Below are 12,201 nucleotides of genomic sequence, written 5' to 3' on the forward strand. Positions count from 1 at the left end.
ATATATATATATATATATGAGTGTTTTGCCTGACTGTGTGTCTGTGCAGTGTATATGCAGTATTCTTAGAGGCCAGAAGAGAGCATCAGATCTCTGGAACTGGAGCTAGGTGGTTGTGAACTGCCATATAAGGTTCTGGGAATTGACCAGAGTCTTCTGGGAGAGAAGCTGTGCTCTTAACCACTGAGCCAAACTCCCCAGGTCTAAAAATGAACTTTAAAAACATTGTATTGCACGCTTTTAATCCTAGAACTTGAAAGGCGGAAGCACGTTAGTTTGAGGCCAGACTGGTTTACACAGGGAGCTCAAGGACTTCCTGGTCTTTATGGAGAGATGTTGTGTCAAAAAACTGTCTGTCACCAGGTAGACAGACAGACACTGCGCGCCTCCATTCTGACCCTGAGGGGTGGTCATTTCCACACTCCTCTAACCATGGATATATACCACGTATGTGATGACAAAGAAACAGCAGACAGACCCAAAAGGAGAAATAGTCTATTCAAACAGAGAGGAAAGAAACTCTATGCCACATTAAAAGATACGAGCAAGAAAGCACAACGTATGATCCACATCACTCGCAGACGTGATTCATCCTAAAGGGAAGATGCTAATAAAGGTGACCGGAGAGACGACCAACAAACCAACAGTGCAGAGCCACCAACCAGTGATAAATTCAGTGTGGCGGGTGAGGCGTTACTGTGTGAGATCTCCACTGCATTTTAAGTGTAAACAGACAAGACGTATGCAACTTATTCTCAGAGTTCAGACTACAGGCTATGGGTACACATCACAGGTAGACTCGGGTGGTAACTCAGGTGAACGGAATGTTTACAGGTCAGCCAGGGAGTTTACAGCCAAAGTGTGCAGCAGACAGCTCTTGTACCACTCTTGTAACACTCCAGTAATTTTGAAATTGTCTCCAAAGAAAAGTTAAACACCCAAATGCAAGTTCCTTACCGTGGTCTTCGAGGTCCCTGACACCATCCCCACCCGGCCCGGGGCAGGCTCAGTCCGGCAGCACTGAGTGCACTGCTGCCTCAGTTTCCCAACACAATAAGCCCGTTCTCCCCTCAGAGGCTCTTTTACTGCCTTTACACAGGATTCTCTTCGCCATATACGGGCACATGTTGTCACTGTCCTAACACGCCCCACACTTATTTACTGTGTTCTTTCACAGCACGCTGGCCTTTCTCTTCATAACATTTCTCACAGTTATAGTGTGTATTTTGTTTGTTTTTTGAGACATGACCTTTTGTAGCCCAGGTTAGCCAAAGATGGCTGAACTCCTGATCCTCTTACTTTGGCTCCCAGGGGCTGGCATGATAGGTGTGTGCCACCATGCCAGGCTAGGTATTTGTATTCAGGGAACACTGGTTACATCTACCCTAGTTGTTTGGAGGAGGCTTCCTGACATCAGGGCTCAGATCTGTTTTGTTCACAAATGTATCTCCTGCACAGGCTGGCTGGTACACCACTGGGCACTCAGTAACCAGCTGGTAGACGAAAAGGTGAATCCTATTCTCTAGCTTTATCTCCAACCAGGTGGCAACTCTCAGAAAACACACCCTGAAGTTTTAAACATTAGTCTTAATAATTTAATCAAGAGGCATTGACTTTGAAGGATCCTTAAATAGCCCGTGGGCCACATGAGTTTGAAACTGAAGGGCCATTGTAAGGAGTGGGACCTCACAAGCGATGTGCTGAGGAATGCCACTGAGTTAGCAGGGAACCTATACTTCAGGTTCTCCAAGGGGACATCAAGAAGCCAAGGAGCTGATTAGGGTGGTGTTCAGAGAGGCAGTCTGGTTAAAATGAGAGGTGCCTCATTTGAGTTGAATCTAAAGATGGTGCCCGGAGGAGGCTGACTTAAGGGCTAAGCTGGGAAAGTGATAACTGGAGATGAAGCATGAGGTCAAGAGCAAGAGCTGCAGCTGAGGTCGAGGAGGGCACCTAGGCATGGAACCTTACTCTTCTGCACGCTATCCTTGTTCAAGATCAGCGATCTGAGACTGGCAGTGGAGGAGCCTCGATCCATGTGACTGGCTTGGATTCTGTCCTCATAGAACCTGTGCAGCCTTGGGCATTGGACATGACGTTCCCAGTCTCCAGCCTCTGATCTGCTAAATGCACTAGGATTTATTTTGTGCGGCTGTTGTCGGGATCCTGGAGAGTTGCCCCGGGAGGGCCCTCGGACCCGCATCTGGTCTGCATGCTACAGAATGAAATCTGTACTTGTGGTAGGAGGGGGCATGGCTTCCAGCAATGGAAACACTTGAAGTCACTTCTCACCACTTTTGCACACAGGCCTTGGTGCTATTTGAATCCTTTTTAAAAAGCAAACAGTGGATACACACGTTCACAACACTCTTCTTTATCCAAAACCTTTAAACAAGAAGAGGGGTTTGCTTGTTTGTTGTGTTTTTCCTGAGGTGCTAGATATGAGATCCATGGCCCTTGCTCATGCTAGGCAAACTTTAGCCCCCAGCTAGCATCCTTCTTAAAACTGGATCTGCTCTATCCCTGCTCCCAACGGTGTAAGCCATAGGCACTGAATTTTTCCACTTCACTGCAGTAACCCTCACCGGAGGGCATGCCGCACCCTGTCCACCAGCACCTAGCACAGCACCTCCCCTTCAGCGCAGCCACACTGTATGGACAGAAGCATACCAGGCCCTCTCCTTGGGCATTCTACTAGCATCTGACAGTAACGTCCTATCTCCCCATCTCCAGAGGAAAGAGAGGTAAACACGGATCACTTCACAGCTTAAAAGCACCCCAGTATTTTCCTCCACCCTTCATCCTCACAACTGCCCTGTGAGGTAGATACAGTGGGTAATGCCTACATGGATCAAATACATACAGCGGACCCTGCTTCGACTTAAATGGGTCATAAGTGATCTCATTGAAATTCACCACAGCCCTGTGAAATAGAGTACATGTCCCCATTTTACAGAAGAGAAAAATCCAGCGGTTAGAACTTGCCCCAAATCAAAGAGGTAGAAAGTCATGAGGCTAAGATTTGAACCACAGTCTGTCTGACTCCAAAGCCATGCTGGTAACCCTTCAACAATGTCCCCTTAGGAAGTAAGAGTATCACTTCCTAGGTAGGATTCTACCCACTAAACTGGAGCTCGGAGGTCAGGGATTCAGCAGAGGCCTCATGCCAAGGACTGGCTGAGCTAGAGCGTTCTGACTCCATGAAGCCTCCATGGCTGGGCCTCGGAAAGGCTTTCTCACTTGTTCACTGCTCCCGCTCAGCCCCACGGACTTTGTCTATTCAGAATTCCTTGCTGACACTGCTATTGGGAAACCTGGGATTGGTGGCGGTGGTTATTTTTGTTTTTGTTTGCTTGCTTGCTTGCTTGTTTTTTGAATCACAAAACCAATCAGCAAATAAATTGAGGAACCAGGAAACATACTATCAGAAACTGGTCTCTAATAACCGATGCTCATCAGCACAGAGGAGTTCTGGCTATAAGGAGCCACTGTGTCAGGTCAGAGAGCAGGACTGGGAAGTGCTGACACATGAACAGAAGGCAGACATCCTTAGAATTTGAGAGCCAAGAACTGAGGGGTGCCATCCCAGGCCAGTCCTCATTTCTGTAGCCCTGACATTAAAGAGGTATCTGTGCTGCTCTTCCTGTGGTGTGATTCTCATAAATAAGATAAATGTGAATGCATTCATATGCATTGTGTGTTTTATACAAATCCCAGGGTGTTCTGAGAAATGATGTATTTGGAAATAAGTATATCAGCAATTTAAACTCATGATTCTGGCGTACTATGAATCTAATTGGATTCGTAAACATTTTGCTATTCAAATACTACCCAGTGACACATACTGGCAGTTTCTCCCTTTTGAATATTTAAGGCTTACAGCTCTTTTAAACTACTATGAACTTTGAGTTTCTTAGTTTTCAAGATACAGAGGGTTATGAAAAATAGAAAGTATGACTTTCTTTCCCCAGAAATCCTATTTTTCACTTCTGAATCTTAAAAACTAGTATCTGTTTGAAATTTGCAAACTTCTGCCCCATTGGTAATTCAGAAGTCTTTAATTAATAAACGTTTGTTACTTGAAGTTCCCGTCATGCGGCATGACAGCTCCACACAGGAGCTAGGCCTACAGGGTGCTTCCTGTATCAGTGGCACTCCAGAGAGGAATCTGAGGGACCCAGGGGCTGAGCTCAAGTCACTGGCCTTACCACTGAATGTCCATGTCATCTCAGTTATGGACACAAAGTTTACTTTGCTCCCATAGAGCAATTGCTTACCTTATTTAAAAAAAAAAAAAGTCCTGAGCTGGGTATGATGTCATTCACCTTTAATCCCAGCACTGGAGAGGCAGAGATAGACGGACCTCTGTGAGTTCAAGGCTGGCCTGGTCTAGTAGGTTCCAGGCCAGCAGAGGAAGGAAGGAAGGAAGGAAGGAAGGAAAGAAGGAAGGAAGGAAGGAAGGAAGGAGGAGAGGAGGGAGAAAGGGAGGGAAGAAGGAAGGAAGGAGAGAAAGTCAGACAGAAGAAAGTTAAAATTAAAAGTCCTATGCCATTTGCCACTGAGAAAAATGGATGCTCCTTAAATGAATGCCTTAACAAGCTCACAGCTGCAGCCCCAGCTGCATGCCCAGCCCAAGAAGCAGTACACTAGCAGGGACTGTGGAGTCAGGCAGGTAGACTGGATCTGAATGCTGGCTCTGCCACAGACTGTGTGACTTGGGGCAAGCTCTTTAACCTCCTGGCTGTTTAGTTTCTGTATCTGTAAAATGTGGAAGTAACAGGATCTATGACATAGGAGTGTTGTAGTAAATAATTCCCACAAATTGCAATATGTAGTACAGTAAGCTCTCTAACGGGAGACATTAACTCCTGGCACGGCAGGAGTAATTGTTAAGCCAGTAAGTTATTAAGTCGGAGGCGAGAGGTTGATGAAAGAAAGCCCTTGGAACGACTCAAATGGCTCATTTGCCTTGAGTTTCTCAAAGTGGGTAGTTTCCAGGTAGATTTGGCAGTGCTGGACCACACGTCTCCATCCACTCCTGGAGCAGGAGGCCGTGGCCTGGTCTGAACGGTCACTAGGCCATGTGCGCCCCTCAATTGACCTGAGGCAAAGTTGGCATCCTAGTTGGCACATGTCTTCTTAGCAGGCCCAGAGTCCACAGGCCTGTGGGAGCAGGGGGAGGCTGCAAGCTGCTTGCTGGAGTGATGTCTCTACACATGGGCAAACTACCACACAAGTGTGAATTTCAACACCATTCACAAACTGTGGTATCACCTTCTGCCCCGTGCTTCAGGTGCTGCCCACTGCTCACGTCTTGCTGGCAGGGCTCCTCACCAGTGTAGATACTGAAGTTCTAAAGGTCGAAGGTCACCTCCGGGGACCATGCCTGGCCCTTTGGTGGACCGCTGCCCTAGTATGTGAGGAGGTGGCCAAATCGGCACAGGATCCACCGTTTTTTTTGTATATTCAAGTTGCTTCTAGGCATCACCTAGAGATGTCCTCAGACACTCCCTGTCTGTGACTTGCCCGGGCCCTGTAGTTTTGGACCCACAGCAAGCAGGGTGGATCCATAATTTAAGGACAGGGACAAGTGGAGAGCTGGCTGTCAACCTCCACTGCTGGCTGCGGGTGCCCAGCTCCAAAGCCCTCTCCACTCGTAAGCGGTGTGGGTAAATGATTGGATCTTGGGGCAGCTAAGGAAGACCTAAGGGCCTCCCCTTGGGCGATGGACCCGCTCACCTCCCCTTCCCTTGTGGTATCGTCCTGGGTGCCCTCTGGGCCTTGCTCCCACTTCCGGGAGCTCTGGGTTCTGGAACCGTGGACGTAGGCCGGGCATTTGTCCGGAGGCCCCTCCTGGGAAGAAGTCTCCTGAGGGGCTCTGCTTTCAAGCCTTTCTCTTGGAGGGCTCTCCTGGTGATTCTCACGCCGGAATCCTGCAGGCAGAAAAGAAATGCTGAATAGTTTCTCTTCTCCTTCCCCACACATGATGGAAAGAGCACAGAAGTCCCTAACAGAGGAAGCGTGGGGAGGATACTGCAAACACCTAGTCTGTGTTTTTGTGTGTGTGCCTGTTTGTGTGCGCAAACACATGTAGAGAGGGACCCTTGGGTATCTTCCTCAGTCACATTTCATCTTATTTCTTGGGACAAGATCTGATTAGGCTGGCTGTTCAGGAAGTCCCATGGTTCCACTTGTCTCCACCGCCTCAGCACTGACATTACAAATTTGTGCAGCCAACCCAGCTTAAAACGAACAAACAAACAAAAGCCAAGTATGGTCATGCATGCCCGTAATCCCAGCACTTAAGAGGCAGAAGCAAGTGGATCTTTGTGAGTTCAAGGGTCTAGTTTATACCAGGAGTTCCAGGACAGCTAAGGCTACACAGTGAGACACTGTCTCAAAAATAAAGCAAAGAGCAAACAAAATCCAAAAGAAGGCGTTTACTTGTTGTGTGTGCATGGAGGGGAGCAGAAGCTCGCCTGTGGAAATCAGAACACACTGATACATGGTTCTCTTCTCCCACCACATGGATCCCCAGGATAGAACTCAGGCTGTCAAGTCTGGTGACAGGCACCTTAAATGGCTCAGCCATCTTGAGACCATCCCCTCCCCTCCAAGGCATTTATGTGAACCATCAAGCTTGCCAGGCAAACAATTTACCAAGAAAATCTATTTCTGTGTTCTGACAGAAGTCAGAAGTTGAAGCGCAGCCTGGTTAGAGAGTTGAAGGAGCTGCTTCTGCAGACAGACACTTGGGCTTGCTTATATAACAGCCCCAGCATTTCCTCACACTGTAAACCTGGGCGACTGCATACGTTACTGCGTGGACTGTGAGCTGACAGACCAGAAGGCAGGACACACTTTACCTTAGGACATTCTCCATCTGTCCATGGTGGGAAACCTGTCCCTTACTCCCTACCAACCCTGCTAGTCATTATTTAAGCCAAGAGGAGTCTTTAGTGGGAAGCTGGTCCAGTTCCTTGAAAGAAAAAAATAAAGATGTCTACAACGCCCTGCTGATACCAGAAAGCGGAAATGTTTCAAGGATGTCAGGTGCGGTGAAACAAAGATAAAGTCAAGCATTAGATAGTGGTCACTGTCCAAGCTGTAACAACTTGAAAACCCTAAAGTTCTCAACTCAGTAAGCTTTAAAAAATTACTAAGCACCAGGCAGTGGTGCTGCATGCCTTTAATCCCAGCACTTGGGAGGCAGAGGCAGGTGGATTTCTGAGTTCGAGGCCAGCCGGGTCTACAGAGCGAGTTCCAGGACAGCCAAGGCTACACAGAGAAACCCTGTCTCGCAAAAAAAAAAAAAAAAAAAAAAAAAAAAAGTCATAAATTTAAAAAAACTTTTTGAATTATAGCAATAGTGATGATGGTAAGAGATAAGATAGTGGCCACAAGTTACTAATTAGTAAAGTCCAATGGCAAACATAGGATTCCACATGCCATATCTATTTTGTGTGTTTGAAATCTTCATATAAATAGCTATAAAGATAGAGATATAGATACAGATATAGATATGTAGGACCTAATATACTTCAGGCTAATGGGAATTCATCGAAGGATGACCTTGAACTCCGAATCCTCTTGCCTCTACCTCCCAAGTGCTGGGATTCTCTCCCAAGCATCCCACTACCACTTCTCCTAGTTACAAAACTTTTTTGAAGTTGTTGGTTTTTGGTTTTATTTTTGAGACAGGGTTTATGTACCCCTGGCTACCCTGGAACTCATAGAGAGCTTCTTGCCTTTGCCCTCTAGGATTAAAATTATATGTCACCAGATCCAGTCTCTAAAACTTACAAAATACAATAGTGTGTGTGTGGGGGGTGTGAGTGTGGGTGTGCAGGTGGGTGGGTCGGAGGGTGTGTGTGTGCATGCATACACGCACCATGTACATAGTGGTACCAGAAGTGGGGCAGAAGAGGGTGTAGAATTCCTTGAAACACTACATGGGTGCTAGGAACCAAACTCAGGTCCTCTGGCAGAATTCTTAACCACTAGGCTATTGCTCCAGCTCACAAAATATTTAAAAACAAAGCAAAACAAAAAAATATATATACAAAACAGGGAGAGATGGCTCAGCAGTTTAGAGCACTTGCAGAGGACAGGGGGGAGTGTGTGTGGGGGGCTAAACTCCTAGCACCCACATGGTGGCTCACAGCTATCTGTAATGCTAGTTCCAAGGGACCCTGTCTGCTCTTCTGGCCTCTATGTACTTCAGACATGGAGCATATAACATATATTCAGACAAAACATTCATATATATATATAAGCACACAAAGTAGGCTAGGTGTGGTACTCTAAGAGACAGAAGTTGGCAATCCTCTGCAAGTTCCAGGCCAGTCAAGACCTCAGAGTGACATCCTGTCTCAAAACAACAATAAGACATTATAGATGCTGTAACCAACCAAGGAAAGGAGCTGGCTGAGTTCTCTAGAGACTGTAATAGACTTTCTGTTCTGCGCTGGGATTTCCCCATATTTTCTTCTTTTTCTTCTTCTCCTTCTCTTTCTAAGATTATTTTATTTATATGAGTACACTGTAGCTGTCTGACGCACCAGGAGAGGGCATTGGATCCCATTACAGATGGTTGTGAGCTACCATGTGGTAGCTGGGAATGGAACTCAGGACCTCTCCAAGAGCAGTCAGTGCTCTTAACTGCTGAGCCATCTCTCCAGCCCCCCATATTTTCTTCTTTTGTGCTAGTCTAGACCTAACAAATCCTTGGAAGAGAGGTCTCAGGGGTCTGGGCAAGAGAGATTCCTTAATTCCTTCCAACATTAAAGTACTGTGATGAAGTGTGCTAGGAGTTTAGCCCCCTCCTCTGCAAGAGCAGCAAGTGCTCTAAACTGCTGAGCCATCTCTCCCTATTTTTTTTTTTTTTGTTTTGTTTTGTTTTCTCCAGTTGGTAGAAGAGGAAATAGAGATTCCAAGCACTCAAGACGTGAAAGCCTGCTGTTGGGTTTGTGAGGGGAGGAGCCCTTTAGTGATGACAGAGATCAGGGAGCTCCGAGCTGACAAAGGCATGAATGTACCTGGGAAGTACAGAATTTGACCAACATCCTAAAGGAGATCAGAAGTATATTCTTCCCCAGGCCACTAGCTTAACTCAGCCTACACTTCAACTTTACCTCCTGAGACCCTGTGCTCAGAACCTAGTAAAGCCCACGTGCTATGATATTGTAAAGAAGAAACGTGTTGTATTAGCTATGAACTTATGTCAGTGCCATTGTTCTGCGTTGTATGTTTATTTGTTTGGTGATTGGGTTTTTGTTATTGGTGTTTGTTTGTTTGTTTTGAGATAGGATCACTGTGTAGACCAGGCTGCCCTGGGACCCACAGAGATCTGCCAGCCTCTGCCTCTGGAGGACTTGGTGTGTGCCACCACGCCTGCTTGTGGCAGTTTGGTAAGCAGCAAGAGAAAACAGATGTACTTTGTTTCGAGTAAGAGTGCAGCTGGAGAGAACAAAGTTGCCACAACCCTGAGATTCCCTTTTATCCCTTTTGGAGGGAAGTCCAAAGGTGTAACATACTCCTAGCTCTTCCTGATTGACTGAGGAAAAATGGTGGTTAGGAAGGCGAAATGACACGTCTATACACCTAGCTGTCCTCCATCTTCCCTTTAAAAAGGAGCCTATTTAGATTCTGCTCTAGTTTCCCAAATTCCAGGCTTTGCTAGGGGAGACCTGTGTGATCTCTGAGACATAGCTGGTTAAGTGATTAGCTCTGTAACAGGGTCCAGAGCTCAGGAAGTGGGTGATTAATGGACTCTTTTACCCTACCCCCAAACAACAAGCAAACAAGAACTCTGTAGCCCTGGCAGAGACAGCTAATCTGTTCACTTTCGGGAACGTGGAAAGTTGCTGCCCATGCAAAAGTGACTTCTTACAGAAAGTGCTCCACGCCCCACAAAGCCCTGTGGTGAGGCTGTTCTTGGTCCTGTAGCTGAAGGGTAACGCCTGCAAATCTGTTCACTCCTAGCTCCGGGTCTGAATGGAATCGCCTCCTCAGATTCATGCTGAAGTCCTAACTCCTAGTATTTCAGAAAGTGGCCACACTTGGATATTAATTGGGTCTTGAATGATTGATAACTGAATTAAAAATTAATTCATTAGGATTAGCTCTAATCCCACATGATCGCTGGGGTAATTACAGAGTTACCAAGAAAGACCATGTGACGACTCAGAAAAGATAGCTAAACGAAAAGAGGTGCCTGAAGAACAACCTGCCGAGGTCTCATCGCAGTTCTCAGAACTGTGACAAAATAGGTTTCTGGCAGGAAAGGCACTTCAGACCTGGAAGCCCTCTGAGGCCCCCACCACCACCACCCGGCATGAAAGAGGTTTTCAAGTTGAGCATACCATGAAGGCTGTGCCAAACTGTTGGGAGCAGATATAAAGAGAGCGATGCCTTGGGTAGAAAAGCTAGTGCTTTCTAAACTTCAGGACAAAGACTCTAATAAACGACTTTTTGATGTTGATCAACACATTAGAATTATATATAATATAGGCTTGTTGGGAGATGTTCATTTGTTAGCAGATGTAATAAGAGGAGATGCTTCAACTTGAGGTCTAACTTTGGCTGTAAGAAACCTCTGGAACAGTGGTTCTCAACATGTGGGCTGTGACACCTTGGGGTCAGACAGTCCCTCACAGGGGTCATGTAAGACCACTGGAAAACACAGATATTTACACCTCGACTTACAACAGTAGCAAAATTACTGTTTATGGAAATAGTTTTATGGTTGGGGTAACCACAACATGAGGAACTGTATTAAAGGGTCACAGCATTAGGAAGAATGAAAACCCCTGCCCTAGAACATTTCAAAGACAGAACAGCCATGCACATACATGCTTGTACACACTACAGTGTTCTTAGACCTTTAGGCAATTTTCATGTTGGGGGTCTTAAGGTGTAAATGATGGTGCAGAAGGCTATATGATTGCTCCATCTGGTGTTTCATATGGTTATTGGGGCCATGCCATCAGCAAAGCCAGGGAAGCTGCAAAGACAGACTGGAAAGGCTTCAGATGAGAGAAGCCTCCTGCTGGGATGCAGAGATGCAGCAGAAGAGTTACAAGGATAATTGGCATCATATGTGGTAAGGTTAAAGAGAAACCTTTTGAACTAGAGCTTAGCTCGTGAATTAACTAAAGAAAGATATACATTGTTTCTAAAGATAAACAGAGGAGCAGAGATAAGCCAAGGGACTTGGTGGAAGGAGACAAAGGACGCAATGATGGCATGTGACATTTTCAACACTGACCACTGTTTTACGTTTCTGGGACAGTCTCACATAACTGTTTAGCATCCTGCATTATACATACCCACTGAAAAATTTTCATTACCTTTTTGTCTTATAAACAACAACAAAGATAAGTTGCTACTGTGTGAGCCACTGACTTTGTCCTCAGTGCCCTAGTAGAGTAATATGTTAACCCACTGGAAATGACACAATTGTACTGTGTTCAATGAACCTCTCCAATTCTGGCTACTAAGAAGCAATAAAATGAGAAAAAAGAAAAGTCAGGACCAGAGAGAAGGCTCAGTGGGGAAAGGTGCTTGCCACCAAACCTGAGGGCTGAGAGGATGGCCAGGACCCACACAGTGGATGCAGAGAACCACTTCCCATTGTCTCTCTGGCCTAAGCGGTCTTCTGACCTTCATACGATGCTGTAGAAAAGCAGCACATGAGTGCACACACACACACACACACACACACACACACACACACACATACACACACTGTAATTTTTTTTTTTGAGACAGGGCTTCTTCCTTTAGACTTCTGCCAATGACGCCATGAAACCCTTCTTTTGATGGATATACCTTGCACAGAGAAAAGGCCAGGATGCTAGCTAGCTTCACGACAAACATCAAAAGCTGAACTGATTTGCTCCACACAGCAGCTGCCGTTGGAGTCGCTGCCTGATGGGAGTGTATGGTCACGTTCAATCATCTCCAGGGTCCAAATAACTGCTGTCTAGGCCAGACTGATGCATAGATGACTGAGCTTTGCTTCTTTCAGATGGCCAGCAGTGCCATTAATCTGTGTTTTCCTCAAGGACATAGTCTTGCATGGGCCTTTCTAGAGAGAAGTCCCCAAGCCTTTCACTGATCTCTCCCCTGCTCCCACACTGGCTTGAGGGTCTGTGGGTCACAGGACATCTGTATGGATTCAGTTTATTGTTTTTCCAAGCT

The 12,201-nt window shown here is 46.2% G+C and overlaps 1 protein-coding gene across 2 annotated transcripts in view; it reads right to left on the bottom strand.

Annotated features, from left to right (window-relative positions):
• Positions 1-4,955: 4,955 nt before the first annotated feature.
• Positions 4,956-12,201, bottom strand: part of Bcl7c (BAF chromatin remodeling complex subunit BCL7C) — a 41,975-nt gene continuing 34,729 nt past the window's right edge. For both annotated transcript variants that reach the window (XM_031388421.1, XM_031388422.1), the window contains exon 6: positions 4,956-5,930. In XM_031388421.1, the coding sequence (XP_031244281.1) occupies positions 5,733-5,930 (198 nt within the window). In that variant the 3' untranslated portion in view covers positions 4,956-5,732. The remainder of the gene's footprint in view (positions 5,931-12,201) is intronic.

Source organism: Mastomys coucha, unplaced genomic scaffold (assembly GCF_008632895.1).
Source record: "Mastomys coucha isolate ucsf_1 unplaced genomic scaffold, UCSF_Mcou_1 pScaffold21, whole genome shotgun sequence".
In the NCBI taxonomy this organism is placed as follows: domain Eukaryota; kingdom Metazoa; phylum Chordata; class Mammalia; order Rodentia; family Muridae; genus Mastomys; species Mastomys coucha.